Here is a 21,741-nt window from a genome sequence, read left to right on the forward strand (position 1 = left end):
GCAAGGTAAGTTACGTGAGCCGACAGTGTACACATATATCAAGATGGCCCGTTGACTGCAATAGGTAAAGCCGGCACAGGAGAGAGAGAGAGAGAGGGAGGGAGAGAGCAGGGGGTACTTGGCGGGGTGCAGGCGAAAGGCTCTCCCGTCAGAAGCTTTATAAGATGACAGACAGGGCGAAGTTAGAATCTCCATGTTTATATATATATATATATATATATGTGTGTGTGTGTATGCAGGCCTTCCACGATAGGCTAGGGAATGCATGTTCGCACGTGCAATTTTTACATATGTACATAGATACTTGCCTGTGCAAGCTAAGTTACGTGAGCCGACAGTGTACACATATATCAAGATGGCCCGTTGACTGCAATAGGTAAAGCCGGCGAGAGAGCAGGGGGTACTTGGCGGAGTGCAGGCGAAAGGCTCTCCCGTCAGAAGCTTTATAAGATGACAGACAGGGTGAAGTTAGAGTCTCTCCTTCTTCTCCTTCTTCAAGCCACTGGTCCTTTTGCTTTGCGGTTCTGCAGCGTGAGCAAGATGGGGAAGGGGGGAGATTATTGCAAGGTGATGGTGGTCGTGGGCATGGTGATGGGGCTTCTGGCAGCAGTAGTAGAGGGGGCGGGGAGCAACTTGATGAATGTAATGGTGCCGGCCTATTTCGATCCCACCTCTGAGCCGCAGGCGTGGGCTGCGCTCAACTCAGCAGCCAGCTCGCTGCCAAATCGCGTGGTGGCTGTGGCCAACCCCGACAGCGGGCCGGGCAGCGCCGCCCAGTCCAGCTACGATTCCGCCATCCGGGCTCTCCAGGCCAATTCTGGCGGTGTCATTGGCTACGTGGCCACCAATTATGGCAATCTTTCCCTCGCCTCCGTGGAAGCCAACATCGACTCCTGGTACAGCTTCTACCCGACCATCAATGGTATCTTCTTCGACCAGGTACACACATTCATACATTTGCATTTTACACTTTTGGGCATTTTTCCTTGCCTTTTCTCCTAAAATTTCCCTACATTTTTCCTTGCCTTTTCTCCTAAATTTCCCTACATTGTTCGAAACATCATGAGCTTCCACACACGGGGCTCCCCATACCTAGCTAGCTAGGCCCAATGGGGAAACGGGGGCTACCGGCGCCCCTCCTACACACGAGGCTCCGCAGACCTAGCTAGATGCGATGGTGGGCAAGGGCTGCTGATCCTTGAAGAGGGCAGACAACCCCTTGCCCCACCGCACCTAACCAGGTATGCGGAGCCTCACTTGATGTTGCCTTAATCTGCAAAGTGGAAATTATAGTGGGAAAATGTCTAAAATTTTCAGTGTGGGTCTCATTTGGTTTGAAAATTGAATGAGGAGACAGCAATAAATAACTAGTTTTTAAACAAGAGTCTTTTAAGGTAGTGTGAGAGATGACATTTATAAGTAACTAGTTTTTGTGTTAATTTTGGTTCTCTCTTGCCAAGAGGAGCCACAATTGAGTGCTTAGTTTTTCCAAATTCCCAATACACTGATGATAAGTAACTAGTTTTTGTACTAATTTTCGTTCTCTCTCTCTCTCTCCAAGAGGAGCCAAAATTGAGTGCTTGGTTTTCCCAAATTCCCAATACATCTACTTGCGGTTCTTCCCACATACTATTCTCTTTGTTAGAGAAGGCCTTCAACTAAAAAGGCACCTATTCTAAGGTCACCCGTTCGAATCACTCCCATTAAATATATCTATGAGGTCTCTTGAGATCACACACACACACACACTCTCTCTTTCTCTCTCTCTAGAATCCCCCATTTCTCACAACTTTTGCATGAGCTCTTGTAATAGACAAACATAGAAGAGAAATACATTTCTTATTCCTTCTACTTGCTAGCCTTTTTATTTTGCATGTATGATGCAAAACCCTATCTGCTTCTACTCACACGATTAAGCATGGCATCTTAGTGTCCATGGGTACACTCATCTTATATTTTAACAAGGTTTGACAATTCTACCCTCTACAAACATGCAATTGTTATTATGAATGTCTACAATGGTGCATCTTGTGTGAGAAGACCTAAATGCATAATCAACTCCATACCAGAACTCACATCAATATGGAAAGAGAGCACTTATCAACACTTATGCTAGCATGTTGTTCATGTATGAGCTTTCCGGTCAAATAACATTATTTTACCAATATAGTTGGAGGAAAGTATCAATAGTGAAGACATCACATTATTGTCACTAAATAGTAGTCTTCTTATGGAGATTGTTCCCATGGATCCTTATGTGATCATTGCACCTTTGTCTTCCAAACTTGACCTTATTTACATATCCTAAAAGGATGGTGATATTTCATTCCCTCTGCCCTTTTTTGCTTATGGTTTTATGCTTTCAAAGAATATTGAACATTGAACATTTTGAATTATAGTTTATTATTAACCTCTTTGCCTTGCCTCTAGTGTATGCGTAGAAATTTTCAATGACTTTCTAAGGAGTCAAAAATATGCAAAATCTACCATAGGTTTGCATTCATGTGGAACCTTCCGAAAGGCTATTCTCTATTATGCATATGTGGTGTCGTCTCTTTTTGGCATTATATGATTAAACTATTTTTGGAATTTTAGAATTACCTTTGTGGAAATTGAAATATGATTCAAACAAACCTTCCTATGTACAATGACAATAACAAGGCCCACTCAACCAAGTAAAGAAGTAAAGCTAATAATTCGTATTCACTTTTTAGAATTAGCATGAGTATATAAAATTTTCAATTTCACTCAATTTCACTTTGGGTAATCTACTTGGATCACCATAAAGCAATTGAGTTTGGCCTTTGTGCTAGCTTTGGGTAATCCTCATGATGGATAGTAGTAAGATGAGAAAGTTTAGCCAAGGACTTGTATGTAGAATGTGTTTGATGTTTGAGGGATTGTTTTTCAATCAATAATGAAGTTTAAAGAATATATTAGATAAATCTTGAAAGAGGCAAGTTCTCCATCTAAGAAAATTTACTCTCAAATGTAGGGTATCATTAGTACATTCTTTGTCCTCCTATCATAATATATTTCATTAAATGAGAGTTTGATGTCACAACATTAGCTTGCAATACTAAAGGATAGTAGTTAAATACTCAATAATCTATCTAGAGATCTTTTGTACCAATTGTATGATGTTTCCTAATGTTTAAGGCCAATATGATAAATTTCATTTTGGTTTCCTTGTGTAATTTGACTCTCAAAGATTGTGATTCTCTTCTTTTATGTCTTGAGTCTAGGCCGCAAACACAAATGGCAAGCAAGCATACTACCAAAATTTGTATACATATGTGAAGTCAAAGAGCTCAACGAGCGTTGTGGTTACCAACCCTGGAACAAGTACTCTGGAGAGCTACCTCATCTTTAATGGAGCAAGGGTAGCTGACATCATATGCATATTTGAGACGAATGTAAATGCGACAACATGGACGCAAGCTGCGTGGACCTCTAAATATGATCGAAGCAACTTTTATGGAATCTTTTGGAATGTCCCGGACATTAATGTTTCTAACTTTGATTATGGTGATGTCATCGACCATGCCTATCAACAAAACACAGGGTGGATCTATGTCACCAACAATGCTAATGGTGACAATCCTTATGATCCTATTTCCTCCTACTTCTCTGGAGAAGTTCAATACATTGTAGATCTCAATTATCTACCATCTGCATGATCTCCATGTACTTAAAGGGGTTAATAAAGTGTAGCTATAATGTTCTGGGAATAAGATCTAGTATTTGAAAAAATATGTAATGCTTTTTTGGTTGTCTACTAACCTAGGCTTTCTCTTTTGACTTCTTATGGGTTGTTTTAATTTCTCTTGAATGTTTTATGATTGAGACTTAACCAACAAAGATAATATCAAGAATGTCAAAATTTGGAAGCTTATGAGTTCCTTTTATCAAAATTTTCATTTTGCCAATAAGAGCTGAATTTGACAAATCTTTATTTGAAACTTTGAAATACTCATATTGTAGCTTAAAATGAGTGAAATGTTGATCGCTTGTGTTTTGGTTTTAAAAGAAGATATTTTAGCATAGGCGAAATTGTCTATAGAACATGCCTTTCAAGAAATTTAAAATGATCATGTTTGTGTGTTTTTTATTTTGAGTATCCATGCACTATAACTTTTCTATTTATAAAACTAATTCATTTACATGGTTTTTTTAGAAGTAAAATTGAAAAATGCTCATGCACATAAATGTTTTGCAAAAATTAGATACCGTATATGAAGGTATTACTCATTTAGAAAAATTAAGAAGCTCAGAATGTCAAAAACAATTATAAACACATGAATTATGGAGTGCGTGAAATTCTTACATAAAGTTACATACATAAGCCACTTTGTAACCTCATTACTTTAGTTTTATAAAAATAATATTGATTAAATTTTGAAGGATGTAAAGGTCTCTACAAATAATCAAGCTTCCATCTTATTATGAGACTAAAGAAAATAAGTTATTTATCTCTAAAAATGATTAAGCTTCCATCTCGAGTACTAAAAAGAGGTGCATTATATCTAAAAACCAATGTGCTCATAATGTAAGCTTGACATTACAAATAATTTAGTAGCAAACATAGTGACAATTCTTTATTGAATAGCAAGGAATGATATAATATAGGTATTGGATTATTTGTCAACAAAATGCATGGGGTTGAGTGTGCATTTAGATCGTAATTATCATAATGTGGACCAATTGAGAGAAAATATTTGAAAAGGAAATGACTAAGAAAATGCAAAGTAGAGAAATAAAAGAATAACGTTTTTGTCCTTCAATAAGTTGCAGGGCACAATGTGATGGTGTGTCCCTGCTTTGGCCTATCAAGAAGACCTTACATGATAGTGATCTAGACAAACTATGATGAACTCTATTTAGAAGCTCTCTATAGCATTGGTTGCATTGACTAGTGACAACTACATCTCTATATAGTGCTTGAAGTGGTGTGGATCTTAATTTCAAAGCATGGTAGTAGCAATGACACATTATATCGCCCATGTATTCAAACTACGACCAACTAACCACACATATCAATCTATAAGATTACTTAAGTCCTACATATTATTACATCACTACTAAAACCAAAATTATAATCTAAGAGAATTTAGGCTCCCCATTGGGGCCTACAATATAAGGCAAGTTGCCTTATCTTGCTTGACATGCTAAATCCTCCCATACTTTACTTGGTAATAGGTCAAGCCTACTTAAGCCATATCTTCATAATCAATGATTGGAATAAGAACCCTTCCAAATGTCTTTGTTAGGAATCAACAATGTTACATGCACTTGTAAATGCTAGTCCTCATTGTGGGGACCTTATAATTGGGCAACACAGCAAAGGTAGGCAATGATGAGAGGAGGTGTGCATTGGTTTTTTTCCAACACTCTTGAGCCTTGTTGTTAGGGCTTCAGGAATCAAAACCTCACACATGAACATGCCAAAGCTAGAGAGCACACAACAAGAGGATGATATATTATGGTAAATGTGTGTGAAGAATTGATAACCTTGTAATAGTACATACTAGGTATATGTAATTTTTTGGGGAAAAAAACATCCTAACAGGAAAAAAATGTTGGGCACTAGTACTAAGTGTAGTCATATCTCACTACTAGAAGTGTATGATAACAAATCCCCTTGTAGCGATGGATGTGACTGGGGGCAGTCATGTTTTGACACCAAATGTATAGGGTAAGTTTTAGCTCTAGGAGGAAACTCAATCCACAAAGTGGAGTAAGCCTAAAAATTTTGATAAATCATCAAGCTTCTCATCAATTAGATGGTTGTGAAAAGGCCCGCAATGTTGTCGTTCATGGGCACATCAACCATACTGATCTCTTGTGCTACCAGTATCTCATTATTGACATAATGATAGTGTACTTCTATGTGCTTTGTATGAGCATGAAAAAATTCTTGCAAATGCCAATGTTATCCACTGATAGGGCATTTCAATTGCTTTGTTCAAGCATGAAAAATTGGGTTTCTCAAAAATGCCAATGTGCTCTAAGTTTAAGTAAATATGGTAGTGGATGTGGACTGTCCCACACCCGAGTCAACCTAAGTCATATGAGCCACACACTCAAAAATAGCCACTAAATACTATATTGTACTGAGACTTTGCAACTAAATGTAGCTACAATGGGTTGCTTCTTGTTGATAAGCCATGAAAATTCCTATGGTGGCACGTTGTGATGTGAAAAAAAGAAAGGAAACCCCTTGCCTCTATAGCCTTGGAACCCACAGACAACACTAGGCACCAAAAACCAACAACATAAACATATAGAACACCTGACAGCCTCCTCTTATAGAGAGATTAACATAATTTTTGAGAGAAATCCTTCTATTCATTCATATGATGAAGAAGAGGGAGGGAGTATAATCCACTCATCATACACTACTTCAATGGTTGCAAAACACATAAAGGGGGGCTAAACCATCCACACAACACTTTTATAATTCAAATTGCAAACACAAGGTGTAATTTTGGACCCCCAACTCAACCTCGAACTCCTCACAAAAGCATACATACAAATTTCAACGCCACCTCAAACAGCTCCTACTCCTTGTTGAATTTGGCAACATTGAGGCCATCAATGCATCTAGAACGGCCAAAAATCCCCAAATATGTCCTTCATTTTCCCTAATCCAATGCCATACGAGAGAATTAGAGCCAAAATACTCCTCTAGGAGCTCTCAAGTGACCACTTCTTCTCTTCTTGGAACAGTCAAGACACCTAAAGTGATGTGGCACTTGACATTTTTACACTATATAGCCCCCATTCCCACTTGGGTACCCTCATGCATGAGACTCTAAAAAGTACGTATTCTTTTCCGCCACGTCATGAGGGAAGCGGTGCACAGAAGCAAGGATCTGCCAAGATGGGAGGAAGAGAGTGCGAGAGAGAGACGACACACAGGAGTGGTGAGAGGGAGAGCCTTACCCTCTTCTCTATTACCTGTAATGATAAAAATACAAGTGAGTGACTCACTAGTATAGTCTATACACTTATGGTCAGTAAGTGTTACTGATGGGCAGTGGGCGTCGGCCCCACTGAGGGCATTTACCCAACATTCTCCCACTAAATGGCTGTTGGAGCATCATAGCATAGCGTAGTAGCTACACATAGCCATCCAATGGATTGTCAATCCGAGGATTAACCCGGTTAGCACGTGGAGGCTATCCCGAATGGGAGATCGACTTAATATACACCTTCAATGACCAATAAATCTCTCTCAATCCCACCCACTCAATACTCTTTCTCTCTTGACCATTCCTAGTTACACACACAAACTAAGAGCAAACAGATTTGCATCTAAAACTCAATCATAACTTAATTAACTCAAAATGAATTAATGTAAGCGCATGCATAAACTCAATCTCAAGCACACATTAATCAAAATGTGATTACACAATCAGCCCCCCATAACATAAAAATGCTAACACATTAGATTAACAAAAATGTGAGAGAGTTTAGCATGATTGAGAGTTAATAATGCTCGATTAGCAAGTGAAAAGTGGAGATTAATATATCTCTTAGTATTAGAGGATGGTTTATAGAATGAGAGTAGAGTAATGCATTCAGGAGAGGATGAAAAAGAGCTTACAAAAACTATGGACAAGTTTCTCTAGAGCTCTCTTTCTCAAAATGAGGTAAAAAGGTGCCATCTCTAACCTAGAATGTCTTTTAATAGCCATTCCTTTCACATTTGGCCGCCCAACCCTAATACGGCTAAAAACCCTAAGTGCCCTATTAATACAAATTGGAACTCACATGAGCCCATAAAAATGTATGTGTGATACAACATAAAGGTCCTATGAGCTCAATCCATGATCATAAGATTATGCATTGCAAACACTCCCCCCTTCCTAGTCTGCGCACGTCCTCGAGTGCGGCAATGTCAAGTCTGCAAAACAAGAGATGATAGTGAAGAAAAATGCCACGAAGAGAAAATCCCTACAACATAACAACAATGATTGCAAGCAAGGGTGAACATACAAGTGCAAGGCTGGTTTGAATTTTAATAATGTGCAAAAAGAATGGAGCAATAATCCTAGCTGCAAATGAAACACAACTGAAGACTTATCTCAACAGCAAATTCTTTTTACTTATAATGTTTAAGGCTATGACCAGAGTCTCATGTTCTTGTGAATGGTGGGTGAGTCACTAAGTTGCATTCTATCTTCTAAGAAAAGAAGATGATGATAGGAATCATGTTTCATGACACCCCTTTAGTTTTGGTCATTTTAGAGTCTAGTTGTGTTGTTTTGAGTGCATATGTAACCAGAATGTAAATCCCATGAAAGTGAGCATCGGCCCCTCGTAACCAAGGGTCCTACCAACACTAGTCAATGAATTGGTTGTTGAATTTGACATGAAGTGCAGTTACAACAAACAAATTCTTCAGCATCCGCATGATTGCCCATCTTGAGTTATACATCGCACACACAAGTAGTAGTTGATGCATGGATTCCACCAATATCCTCATGTACCCATTCCAAGATCTCCTCATATTGGTCAGGGTTAGGTATAAGCCGCAACACACCATCATGACCCTGACGATATAATCTCCCTGAGATTAACTTGAATGATCGCCACCACAGGTCCACATTAGGACCCACTAGTTGTATTTGCCCACTTGTCAAAACTTCTAAAATGGGTTTAGACCACTTAGGAGCTGCCTCTACAAGGAAAAGCATTAAATCTAACATATCATCATCCACACCCCCACAGGAGCTTCCCAAGAGGTGATTCGAGACAAATGATATGCCCTAAGATGAGTTGTTCCTTTCCGAACTGTCACTTCAAAATCAAACTCAAGAAGGATGACAAACCACCGCACAATCCTTCCAGTTGCACAAGGCTTGTTCACCAAATATAGCAGTGCTTGATGATCCACAAAGAATGTAAATTTGTTTGCCAAAAGGTAATGGCAAAACTTCTTTACTACATATATCATGGACAACCCTTTTCTTTTTGTTGTGGTATAATTTTTCTTAGCATTGTTCAATTGCCTTTCTGGTGCCCGCCGTAAGATGGGTGCAAAAACTAATGCTTGCTTCAACTTTTCAAAGGATTCCTTTACAAAGGATTCCTCATACTCATCAATTCTGTTAAACTCTACAAGAAGAGCATATAATGGTCTAGCCAAGACAGCGTACATGTAGATGAATCGACGATAATAGCCACAATGTCCCATGAATATCTGTAACCCTTTAGGGTTGATAGGTCAAGGTAATGAGACAATGACATCAATTTTATCCATATCCAGTGAAATACCATTGCAACACAAGTCTAAGGTGTTCTATATGATCATCACGCTCTTGTGAGAGAACACATAAATCATCCATGAAGATCTCAAGAAATAGCCTAAGGTACTCCTTGAATACATGACTCATTATCCATTGTGAAAGGTTGCAAGTGCATTTGTTAGACCAAATGGCATAACAAGATAGGCAAAGATGCCATCTTCAGTAGCAAAGGCTATCTTGTGTTGATCCTTAGGATCAATTGACACTTGATTGTAACCGGAGAATCCATCCAAGAAACTATATGCCTTTTTTCCTACAACACATTCCAAAACATGATCCGTGATTGGAAGAGGGTAATGATCACATACAGTAGCTGCATTTACCTTCTAAAGGTTTACACACACTCGAAGTTTTCCAACTTTCTTGGGCACCACTACAATAGGGGAGATCTATTCTGTGTGTTCAATCTCATAGAGATAAATTCTGCCTCTAAGCGCTTGTCTATTTCCTCCTTTATCTTTCTTGCAAAATTCTCATTGTTGTAAGTATAAGGGCATTGCTTGGAAGGCTTTGCATCCTCTTGCAATGGAATTGTATGCTGACATATGCTTGGATCAACTCCTTTGAGATCTTTATAACTCCAAGCAAAAACATCATAGTACTCCTTTATTGTTTGAATTAATGGAGGAGAAGGTAAGCTTGTTTGTTGTTGTTGTTAATGAATTCTATACATAAAGAAAGAGAGAGAGGCGTAAGCATAGAGAGAGAGAAGGGCTTGCGTAAGCGCAGGTAGAAGATGGCGGAGGCTCTGTGGTCGACGGCCGCCATGGCCAGAGATGGAAGGAGGGTGTTGAGAGCACCCATGCCTTGACACGTAAGGCAGGCCGGTGCATGGGGCTTGCGCCTGGGGTGCCAGCGGAGCACAGAAGGGGAGGAGCCCATTGGAGTGGTTGCCGCCTGCGCATCACAAGGAGGAGTTGGCTCTTCGTTGAGGTCGGCCACCTCGCAAGCCCATGGCCGCGCGAAGGAGAGGGCTGATGGTGACGCATGATGAGGATACAAAAGATTTTTTCAAAGGGAGTGAGGTGAACTGTGTGCTCTGTCCAAGGAATCACATTACAGGCTGGTCTGTGTACACACAAATAGAGCTGGTTCATGACAGGGAGAGGCCAATAGAGGGTTCAGAGGGATTGACACTCGGGGAACTGTTGAAAAAGAAGGCAGCAGAGGGGGTGAGGGTGAATATGCTGGTGTGGGATGACAGGACCTCTGTGGGGGTTTTGAAGAAGGATGGGCTGGCTGGCGGGTGATGAGGAGGCCGTGCCTCAAGAGAGGGGGTCAACTGCACGAGAGTGCTAAGCGCTGGAGTGTTGGTGGTCAACTAGAGGAGTCGTGCGCCTATGGATGGCGGGCTGGAGCGCTTAAGGCTAAGTGTCATGCGCCTAAGGGGTTGGGTGCTACGCTCGTGGAGGGTTGCATGCCGTGTGTGTGCCATAACAATCGCAGTCGTGCACATAGAGCATGGCAAGGCTGTGTGCCATGCACCACATAGGTGGCTACCTAGTGGGCAGAGCTGAGCGCCGTGTGAGATAGGGCCGCCTAATGATGGAGAGCTTGGTGCCATGTGCCTAACGGGCTAGCTGGCGTGCTATTGGGAGGTGACTTGCGTAGGTATGCTTGGCGCTGTGTGTCCCATGGAGCAAGCGAGTAGCCTTGATCGGGTGGCTAGTGCGCGAGGTGGTCATGGAGTTGCGTGCCGCGAGTGTGCCATATGCCACAAAGAGGCCGCCGGTCATGTGTTATGGGCAGACCTTGTAAGACCGCCGTGCCATGGATCTAGCCGAGCACAAAGGCTGACGGTGTGTGAGCATGGAGCGGCGGTGTGGCCCGATGGTTAGGCCGCATCTTGGAGCCGACCAGCCTACACATGGACAAGGTACCATAATGGCGGACCTTAGCCACACTACTAAGGGGGATGCTCATGAAGAGAGTAAGCATACACCTAGGAAGGCCACCCATGGTAGACAGTGAGAGAGAGAAAGAAACGTGTGTGTGCATGTGGGAGATTTCCATGCTCTCATGGTAAAATGAGGAGAGAGAAGGTGGGGAACCATAGCAAGTAGAGGAGACATTGTGTGTGGGTAGAAGAAGAAGGAAAGAAGAGAGAGGGCAATATGACTACGTTATGTGTGTACATGCAAAATAGGAAAGAGAGAGAAAGAGATTTGATCACTTTGACATGGTGCATACTTAAAAGTAAAAGCATGAGAGTGTGAGAGAATGTATTAGATTGTGTGCATTATTCTTGTGTTTGTGTTTCAGGAGGAGGAAGACAAAGAAAGAAGAAGAAGAAGAGAGTTCACGAGAATAGTGAGTAGAGAGAGAGAAGAAAGAAAGAAAGAGTTTTGAAGTGTGAAAGAGAGAGTGAAGAGTGGAGTGAAGTGAAGATTAGCCAAATGTTGAATGCAGTGATGCTGTTGCAGAGTGACTGAAATGTGGAAGTGTTGGAAATATCGGTTCTTTTTCATTAAATTCTTGGAAACAACTTACACAAAACCATTTTGACATTAAATTTCTTTATTCAGTTTAGAATGGTGAAGTTGTGTCTTGATGATCTGTTGGGTTGTAGTAGTTTGTTCTTTTCCATTTCTGTGTCTGTGTGGGGGTGTGTAAATAAAACATTGTAAATTATTTCATACAAAAAGATGTCTTTTCGGTGTGTGTTTCTAGGATTTAGGCTGTGTGTGGTTGTTATTTAGGACGCATTCACTGTTTTAGTGGGTATTTAGTCCGTTGGACTAGAGAGTAGGAAGGCCAGTCATTTTTGGTGCGTTCGCCGGGAGATCACTAGCTAGTTAGTAGCTACGGGATATCTCGGCGCATATATTTTGCGTGTGAGAACCAGGGTTTAGGAGTTCAAAAAAAAAACCAAAAAAAAACGGCACGACTCCTAGGATCAGAAGGATCAGAAGGACTTAGGAGTGGCCGCCGCGAGGAGTCAAATGAGAGAGGGGCATTGGTAAACACATGTGATTTTTTGGAGAGTTTTGCTAACTGGGTTCCGTACGAAGAAGAACGACAAGAGTGGGAGGACATATTCATTCAAGAATATTACCCACAGTTTCCCAGTGATGTGATACGTAAGATCAAGGCTACATACTGCAAGGATTATCTTAGATCCATAGAGCCCTTTGGTTTGTTCCATGCACCAATCTGGTGGAAGTGGTTTATCAAGGCAATTTTAAGGTCCATCAAGCTAGATAATCCAGAGAATCACGAAGAACCTCAGGAAGTAAGAAGTGCATGAGTGAGTCTACTCAGGGTCGAACGATTGACCCAAGACAAGCAAGGGAAGAAAGGAGGAAAGGGAGGGCTAAACGAGCTGAAATCCATCTCGCTACGCAATTAGAGTTAGTGAACCTATTGTTGAGAGAGCAAGAACCGAACGTGACACAAGGAAGATCCTTGGATAGCGGTCAATTTCAGGTTAGCGTTCCTTCTAGTCTAAGCGGGGAAGATCTTTCATGTGATGACCAAACAATAAGGGATTTAGGAGTCAACAATCGACCTGTACAAGTTGATAGCCCAACAAGAGAAGAAAGAGAGACTATTGCAGGCACTAGCGGTAGTGTGCCTAGAGGACTTAGAAGCTATCCGCGATTACCTAGGGTAAGACCTAGATCTTTAAATTTTTGGGACGATCCAACTTTTGAGGTATTACCATTTTTCCAAATGAAAATAAGTTTGAGGTGACATGTGTTGCTAATGAGATAATTGATCAAGATCAAAAGTTGCATATCTTTCCGGCAACTTTTAAAGACGAAGCAGCAAGTTGGTATGGCAACTTGGATGCAGCCTCCAAGGCCACGTACCAAAATCTATCAACATCTTTTTTGGCCAAATTTAGAAGGCAAGGTTTTCAAGATAGATTAGCCCAGCAATTAGACTACTTGTTGCAAGGAGTGAACGAGAGCATTGACCATTACATACAACGCATGGAGACCATTGTGAGGAAGATGGGAGCAGCAGCCCCTAATGATGACACACAAAAGCATCGTTTGATTGATGGTCTAAGGGATCTAGAGGCTCAGAAGTATGTTGGGCTTCGTCGGCCTCTTGATTTGAACGCGGCCAAACAAGAAGCTAGAAACTGGGAAGAGGTACAGCTGGGACAGCAAACGACGGAGGGAATTACATTATGGCCCTATGGGGACATCACCTATGGTTAGCTCTATGAGACCCCAGGAGGTCTCAACAATTGCCGGTCCCTCACAACCACAAGTGGTTGTTAATACAAATCCAGCATCATACATGCCTCCAAACCCATATATGACTGCACCGGCATATAACACCATATTGGGGAATATGGGAATTTCCCACAAGTTTGGGACACGTGGTCAAAAGTTTGGATTAACCATAACTTGAACACCACTAATCCAAAATGAGCGCATTATAGCTCTTTAGATTCCATTTTTCAAGCGCTTTCCAACGATAGGTCACATGATAGGGTTTTGAGAAACAAACATGTTATCCATGTCTCCTTTTTTAAGTATTCAAAAATGGGAATTGGGGAATTCCCAAATTCACTAATATGGTGTTATATATGCTTCAGACCGGAACACCACCACCACCTTTAGTGGCGAGGCAAGGGTGGGGGACATTCTGACAAGTGTGTTGGGAAAATTTAAAGAGGAGATCTTAAGTGCTGTGCGAGCTCCAGTAAGGGACGTTATGGCTATAGAGCCACAGCTGCCTACTCTGCAAGCCAGTGTGCAAAGTTCACCCCGATCGAATATATGGTTTGGAAAATGTCATGGCTATGGCCACTTGGCTACAGAGTGTCCTACTGTATCTCGAGTCGTACCTGATCAAACCACGAATCTTGTTTTGTACTTATTGTTTGAAAAACAATCATACAGAGGAAAATTACTTCATTAAGCAAGCACATGAGAGAAGGCAAGCGCAGGGGATGAACACTAATTTTAATTGCATGAATAAGAATAATATTACTTATGAAATTGGACCTCCACCTTGACCTTTTATGCAAAGAGGAATCCCAGAACCCTATAAGCAACAATTGCAGCAAGGATTACCCGCACAAGCCCGACCTCCATTTCCACGAGGGCGAGGGCAAGGTGGAATGAGGGGACAAAGGCCAGGGTCACCATATCGGCCATATTTTGGCCGGGGTTATCAAGGATATGGAAGTCCTAATACAATTACCCAAGGAATAGTGATTTGTTGGAACTGCCACCAAGAAGGCCACATTGCTGCATATTGCTCGAATGCAAGGGCACACCAAGATTATGTTCCTTTATGCAAGCAATGCAGTGAGGAGGGCCACGAGGAGAAAGATTGCCCTAAAAGTAATGCAAAATTAATAGGGGACAAAGGGAAGCAAATTGTAGATGAGGGTCCAAGTACTTCAGCAAATTTAGTGGAAGTAGTCCCTATAGTAGATGCTAGGAAAGAATCGGCAGACAGAAAATCTAGAAAGGTGATATTTTCTCATAATCATCCAATGGTGGGAGTTGTCACTAGGTCCCAGGGGAAAGTGTAAAGGACTGCGGAAAGCTTGCCGAAATCAACCCAATTAGAAGGAGGAAAAGTAAGCATGCTTAAGGAGGCATCTTTAGAGGAAGTTGCTGAGAGTCAAGAGCCAGTGTGACGGATGAGCAATCGTCTGATCAACCTCCCATAGCACGCGTAGGAAAAGGCCCTCATTTCCAACTTGGTGTAACACCTTTCCCTGGTAGATTAAAAGTACCACGTGCTAAGAAGGTCGGGATAGGTGCTAAAGTTGATCCAAAACCTCAATTTGATTTATGGGATATATTGGAACGGTGTGAGGTGTCTATTAGTCTACCTACATTAGCGGAGATCTCTCCAATATGTCGAAAGCAGATGTATCAACTTGCATGTCGACGTTCGCGGGTGAGAAAAGAAGTGACTCCTAAAGAACCTTTGGAAACAGGAGTGCAAGTAATTGATATGTTTATGGATTCTGAGGCTCCGACTATTACGGTAGAAATTGGACATCATCAGGTCATGGGGGTACAGCTAGATGGAGGAGCTGCGGTGAATCTCATGACTGAATACACAATGGAAGAGTTGGGCCTAAAGGGTTTAGAGCCCACAAATATCATGTTGCAAGTAGCAGATCAACGTCGAGTGAAACCATTAGGTCTGCTTCAAGGAGTAAAGACTATAATAGCTGGATTGGAGTTTTGCGTTACCTATCTAGTAGTGCGACCGCATTCCTATGGTGCAACGTTTCCAATCTTGGTAGGACGACCTTGGTTAGTACAAGCTCGATGTGTTCAAAAGTGGCATAAAGGGATAATAATCATAGGTCCACGCACGGATAGAGTTCAATTGAGGGTTGTGTCTAAAGAATTCTTGAGGGAGTTCACTAAACCACATTCTACAACCGAAGAAATGACGGGATATGGAAGTGATACATCCGTTGGTGAGGAAGTAGTCCAAGAACGCTTTGCATTAAATAAAGATAAGTATGCTCGTTTTCTTCAAAATGGGTATCAAATGCAAATGGTTGATACGGAGGAGCCTATAATGCAAAAGAGAGAGTGCTCTAACTTTGCTTTGGATGCCGGTATGGGAGAATATCGAGTGCATTTTTCTTCGGAGAATGACTCTGACAATGACATTACCGATTGGTTGTCATCACCAGAGGAGTGTGTAGTGGATTGCTTTTGCATGGATACAATCAAGCAGAGGAGAGCAGACGATGGGGATAAAGCAAGGCACCAAGAGCTATATGCCCTTATTGAGAAATTGCAAGAGCAGTTAGAGCTAGAACGAGTTTTTTCTAGTGAGTCGATGGACGCATTATTAAGGAAGGTGAAGTTGCTAGAGGAAGATAAGGGACGAGCTGAGATAAAAATTAGACATTTGCAAGATTTGACCTTGCAACTTGAGGAGTGCCGTCATGAAGAAGAAACTTCTTGGGAAGCCTTACTTCGAGAAAAAGATCGTGAGATTGGTCGTTGTCGACAGGAACTCAAATATAATGCGAGGTATACTCGAAAGTTGCTCAGAGAATGTGAGAGATATAAGCAAAAAGATAACAAGAGTGAGGATGGCTCGTCGTTACAAAAGATGAGTAGAAGGAAAATAAGTCATTTTCCAGAGAGTTCTTGAAAGCACAATACAATGAAACAATAGGAGGTGATGGAGGAGAGTTCAATGATTGAACTGATTTCAAGATGATTAAGGTAGTGAGGGATGATTTTATGGTCCAAATTGAGGAGCCTATCAATGATGAAGAGGAAATAGACCCTTTAATGGTGACACCTTATGAGAGTGAGAGTGTAGGAAGAACACACAGTACGTGGGTGGGGAGACTCCAAAGTGGTAGCTCCCCCTATACAGTATAATCACTATATGTATAGGGTACAGTGGGCGGGCGCCCGTGACTCGGGCGGCCGGGCAAGGCACATACGCCTTTACCCCAACAACCTCCCACTTAAAGGCAATGTGCCCTCAAGTATATACACAATGGAGTACATGGCCCAGTAAGGCTCATCCTATACCCATCAAACATCGGCAGTGTGCAAACCGCTCTGTAGGCAAGCCTTTTGTCAACAGATCTGCTGGATTGTCATCCGTATGAATCTTGACAAGCTGAATCAGCTTATCATCTATCACCTCCCTGATGAAGTGATACTTTACATCTATGTGCTTCGTCTTTGCATGAAAGACAGGATTGTGTGCCAACTGAATAGCACTCTGACTGTCACAATGCAACAATGGGATATCTCCTGTAATGCCCAAGTCTCCCACTAGCCGAGATAGCCATAAGGCTTCCTTGCATGCCTCTGTGGCTGCAATATATTCAGCTTCTGTGGTGGACAAGGCTATGCACTGCTGCATCCTTGATACCCACGACACTGCACCTCCTGTGAATGTATAAACATAACCGGTAGTAGACTTCCGGTTATCTGGATGACCAGCATAATCTGAATCAACATAACCATGCACTTTTGCATCCTGCTTGCCAAAGCATATGCACAACTCCTGTGTGCCCTTCAGGTATCTCATAATACCTTTCACTGCATCCCAATGCTTCTTGCCTGGATTTGCCATATACCTGCTAACCACTCCCACTGCAAACGCAATATCAGACCTGGTAGCAACCATAGCATACATGAGACTGCCACAAGCTGAAGCATACGGAATCTTGGCCATCTCAGCCCTGTCAGCATCTGACTGTGGGCTGTCCATTGCACTGAGTTTCACATATGGAGGCAATGGAGAACTAAGAGTCTTCCCCCCCTCCATGTGAAACCTTTGCAACAGTTTGCCAATATATTCTGTCTGAGACAAATACAACAGACGCTGTCCCCTGTCTCTCCGTATCCGCATGCCCAGTATGTGATTTGCATCACCAAGGTCCTTCATATCAAAGGCCTCATGCAATCTCCCTTTTAGATCATCAAGCTCATTACGAGCCTTACCGGCAATAAGCATATCATCCACATATAAAATGAGAATGATTAAGCTGCCATTTGTAGCTTTCTTTGTGTACAAGCAGTGATCGGTATCACTTCTCCTGAAACCTTGGGACCTCATGAAGGTATCAAATTTCTTATACCATTCTCTTGGTGCCTGTTTCAGCCCATAAAGGCTCTTTTTCAACTTGCATACAAGTGACTCCTTGCCCTTGACTGCAAAACCCTCTGGCTGCTGCATGTAGATCTCCTCATGAAGATCACCGTGAAGGAAAGCCGTTTTCACATCCATTTGGCATAATTCCAAATCCTCACATGCAACCAAAGCAAGTACAGTCCTGAGTGTGGTCATCTTGACCACGGGAGAAAAGATTTCATCAAAATCTACACCGTATTCCTGCTTAAAACCCTTGGCAACTAATCTGGCTTTATACCGTGGTCTAGCTCCAGGTGTGACTTTTAGTCTGTATACCCACTTGCATGGCAATGTCTTCATGCCCTTTGGCAGCTGCACCAATTCCCAAGTGCCATTTTTATGGAGACTGTCCATTTCGGACTTCATGGCTAGTTCCCATAGCCTCTTATCATGCATTTGCACTGCCTCCTTATAACAGGAAGGCTCTCCACAGTCTGTAAGCATTATAAAATCTGCTCCTGGAACAAATCGGGCTGGCTGCCTCCTTTGTCGTGTGGACCTACGGATCCATGGGTCGTGCTGTCCAGCCTGCTGGTCACCTAAAACAGGTGGCTGTTCCATCAAATCTGGTGGCAAAATAATGCCTGGGAGATCTTCCAAAGGTGGCATGTCCTGTAGGACATCTTCTGCCACTGCTGGATGATTATTTTGACCTGCTGCAGCATCATTTAAAGGCTGATTACGCTGCTGTAGTGGCTGATTAGCAGGCTGCCTGAATTGTACAGGGTGTTCCAAGTCATCAACATCAATGTCTGAAGCATCAGAAGACTTACTGTCTGCCTTAAACATGCATGACTCGTCAAACAAGACATCATTGCTGCGTATAAGCTTCTTATTTACTGGATCCCATAGGCGGTAACCCATCTCACCTTTGTCACCATATCCAAGAAATATGCATTTTAGAGACTTAGGATCTAACTTGGTTCGTTCTTCTCTGCGTATGTGCACGTACGCAGTGCAACCAAAGACCCTTAAGTGCTTATAGGACGGAGGTTTTCCTGTCCAAAGCTCTTCTGGCACTCCGCCATCCAGTCTCTTATTCGGTGACCTATTTATGAGATGTACTGCTGTCTTAACAGCTTCAGCCCAAAATCCATAAGATAAAGCAGCATGTGACATCATAGAGCGGACCTTTTCCTGTATGGTTCTATTCATGCGCTCTGCAGTGCCATTTTGCGGTGGACTGTAAGGAGCAGGGAGTTCCCTTTGAATACCTCTAGCATCACAAAAGTCATTGAATGCTTTAGACATATACTCCCCACCATTATCTGACCGCAAAGCCTTCAGTGTTTTGCCTGTCTGGTTCTCAACCAAAGCAAGCCATTTCTGAAACACTGTAAAGACATCGCTCTTCAACCGAAGAGGGTACACCCACACCTTACGTGTGGAATCATCAATAAAGGAGACAAAATACCGTGCACCTCCAAGTGATGGACTAGGCATCTCACACACATCTGTATGTACAAGCTCAAGCTGAGCATCCTTATGTCCTATTCTCCTCTTATGAGGGCACTGTAATTGTCTACCATATATGCAATGTTCACAAAACTTAAGATCAGAAAATTTAAGAGACGGTAAATAGCCAAGACGAGCCAATTGCTCCATTCCACTTATGCTCATATGTCCCAACCGGCTATGCCACATTGAAAGATTCGGCAGCTCGGTGGCATGAATATCAGTATGATTACACATTTTGGCATGAAGGGTATACATTGTGTCTACCTTGGGCCCTCTGGCAATAACCAGGGCACCTTTGGTGACCTTCCAACAACCATGACCAAAGTTGGTCACAAATCCCTCATCATCCAACATACCAGTGGAAATCAGATTTTTCTTGACTTCCGGTACATGCCTGACATTATGGAGCATGAGCTGAGTACCATCAGCAAACACAAGCCTGACATCCCCAATACCAACAATACTGCATGCATGATTATCTCCCAGAAAAACGACTCCATTACTGCCCCCTGCATACCTCACAAACAACTCTCTGTAAGGTGTGACATGAAACGAGGCACCTGAGTCAATAATCCAAGAGTGCATGTCTGCAAGACCACCTGCATGGAGAGCATGAGCATCCAAGGTAGAGAGAAATAAGACATCTCCCTCACTGTCATAACCGTGTGTAGAATGAAGTTCCTCAATCTTCACACTGCTCTTGCCCTTGCTTACTGGTACTATTGCCTTTGCATCTGCATCATTCTCCTTGGCTTTGTCCTTCTTATCATTCTTAAGCTTGAAACACTGCTTCTTGGTATGTCCCTTCTTGCCACAGTAGTAGCACTCAACATCCTTGTTGGAGCGGGACTTGCTCCTACCTTTTCCCCTTTCTTGGGATTTGCCTCTCTGCTGACTTCTGCCTCTTGCATTCAAGGCATTGTTAGGCTTCACTGCATCTTGAGCTTTCAGCTTTTGCTCCTCCTGCAAAATCAGTCCTGTGATATCTGAGAAGCCTATGAAGGCATTTGCATTCGTCACAGCTGTGGTGAAAGTATCCCAACTCTCTGGAAGAGATATCAAGAGTGCCATACCCTTGGTTTCATCATCCACCACGTACTTCTGATTCGCAAGTTGAGTAACAATAGAATTGAACTCATTAAGATGTGCATCCATGGAAGTCCCCTCCTTCATCTTCAAGTTGAAGAACTTGCGCAACCAATATATCTTAGAGGCTGCACTCTGCTGCTCATATGTGTCCCGTAGCTTTTTCCAAACACCCGAGGCGGTAGTTTCACTGTCCACATTCCAAACAACACTCTCATGGAGTGACAGTTCAATTATGGATTTCGCTGACAGATCAGCCAGTGCCCAAGCATCATCAGACATGCCTTCGGGCTTTACACCTTCGTGTACTATAGGAGCATGAAACTGCCTGAGTATAAGCACATTTAGGACCATCTTCTTCCACATAGGATAATTTGCAGCACCCTGCAACTTCTTGATGTTCAAAAGTGAGGACTCCGATGATGAAGCCATTACAATCAGCAAGATAAATAAATAACCCAAACTTGGGTGCCTGACTCCCTGCAAACCAAGTGCACACTTGCACTTGAACTGTGCTCAAAGATCAATTCCTGCAATTGAACACAGGACCTGCAACTTTTCTCCCACTTAACAGTGAATTCTGCCTGTTTTCTGCCTCTGCAGATTCAGAACAGCAATACTTAATGCATTAATTAATGCTCTGTAGTACAATCCAGCAGTACCTTTATCTGACACAGTGTATGTCACTGCTGTATAAGTGAAAACAGCAATATTTGGTGCACTTTAAACTTCAGTAAAGTGACTGTTTACAGTCCAACAGTTAACCCGAACAGTACCTGACTGTACTTTCTAGTACAGCAACAGAAATTGACTGTATAACTGTCAAAATCAGACTTCCCGTTGCCTCTAAAACTGTGTAACACAGTTTAGAACTTGAATGAGGCAAAAGCCCCTTTACTGGAAGCAAATTTCTGAAGATTTTAGTGCATACACCGCTTTCCAAAAGATCCACTGATCACTTAAGGCATTCAGGTGCTTCCCCCAACACTGATATGCATCCACCTTGCAAAAGCCCAAATCTGATTAGCACATTTCGTGCTCCAGTCTGCAATGGGGTACTCAGTGTATCCTCCACTGTACAGTATCTGCTCTCTTATCTCTGACAATTGGGCATATGCATAGAATAGAATCAATGCTAATTGGCAGGTCAGCAAAATGCAGTCATTTTCTGATTAAACACATGAGACATACATAGACCACAATGTATAGTGATCTGTAACCGCTGCGGCGGTTTGTCTGACAGAATCAGAACCACAACATCTCATACATCAGAAGA

General features: G+C 42.2%; 2 protein-coding genes across 2 annotated transcripts; both read left to right on the forward strand.

Moving 5' to 3' along the window:
- Positions 1-375: 375 nt before the first annotated feature.
- Positions 376-3,806, forward strand: LOC147641562 (uncharacterized). The gene is made up of 2 exons (XM_086788955.1): positions 376-939; positions 3,246-3,806. The coding sequence occupies exons 1-2, from the start codon at positions 451-453 to the stop codon at positions 3,678-3,680; spliced, it is 924 nt and encodes a 307-aa protein (XP_086645081.1). The 5' UTR covers positions 376-450; the 3' UTR covers positions 3,681-3,806.
- Positions 3,807-15,158: 11,352 nt separating this feature from the next.
- On the forward strand, positions 15,159-16,415 carry LOC147641563 (uncharacterized). Its single transcript, XM_086807692.1, has one exon. It carries the CDS (start codon positions 15,159-15,161, stop codon positions 16,413-16,415), a length of 1,257 nt encoding a protein of 418 aa, XP_086663818.1.
- Positions 16,416-21,741: the final 5,326 nt, after the last annotated feature.

Source organism: Cibotium barometz, chromosome 1, assembly GCF_041138505.1.
Source record: "Cibotium barometz isolate CiBa-2024 chromosome 1, ASM4113850v1, whole genome shotgun sequence".
Lineage (NCBI taxonomy): Eukaryota > Viridiplantae > Streptophyta > Polypodiopsida > Cyatheales > Cibotiaceae > Cibotium > Cibotium barometz.

Coding starts and splice junctions, on each gene's coding strand:
- LOC147641563 (XM_086807692.1), top strand. CDS start 15,159: ATGTATCAACTTGCATGTCGACGTTCGCGGGTGAGAAAAGAAGTGACT.
- LOC147641562 (XM_086788955.1), top strand. CDS start 451: ATGACAGACAGGGTGAAGTTAGAGTCTCTCCTTCTTCTCCTTCTTCAA. Junction 940..3,245: donor ATGGTATCTTCTTCGACCAG/GTACACACATTC, acceptor TCTTGAGTCTAG/GCCGCAAACACAAATGGCAA.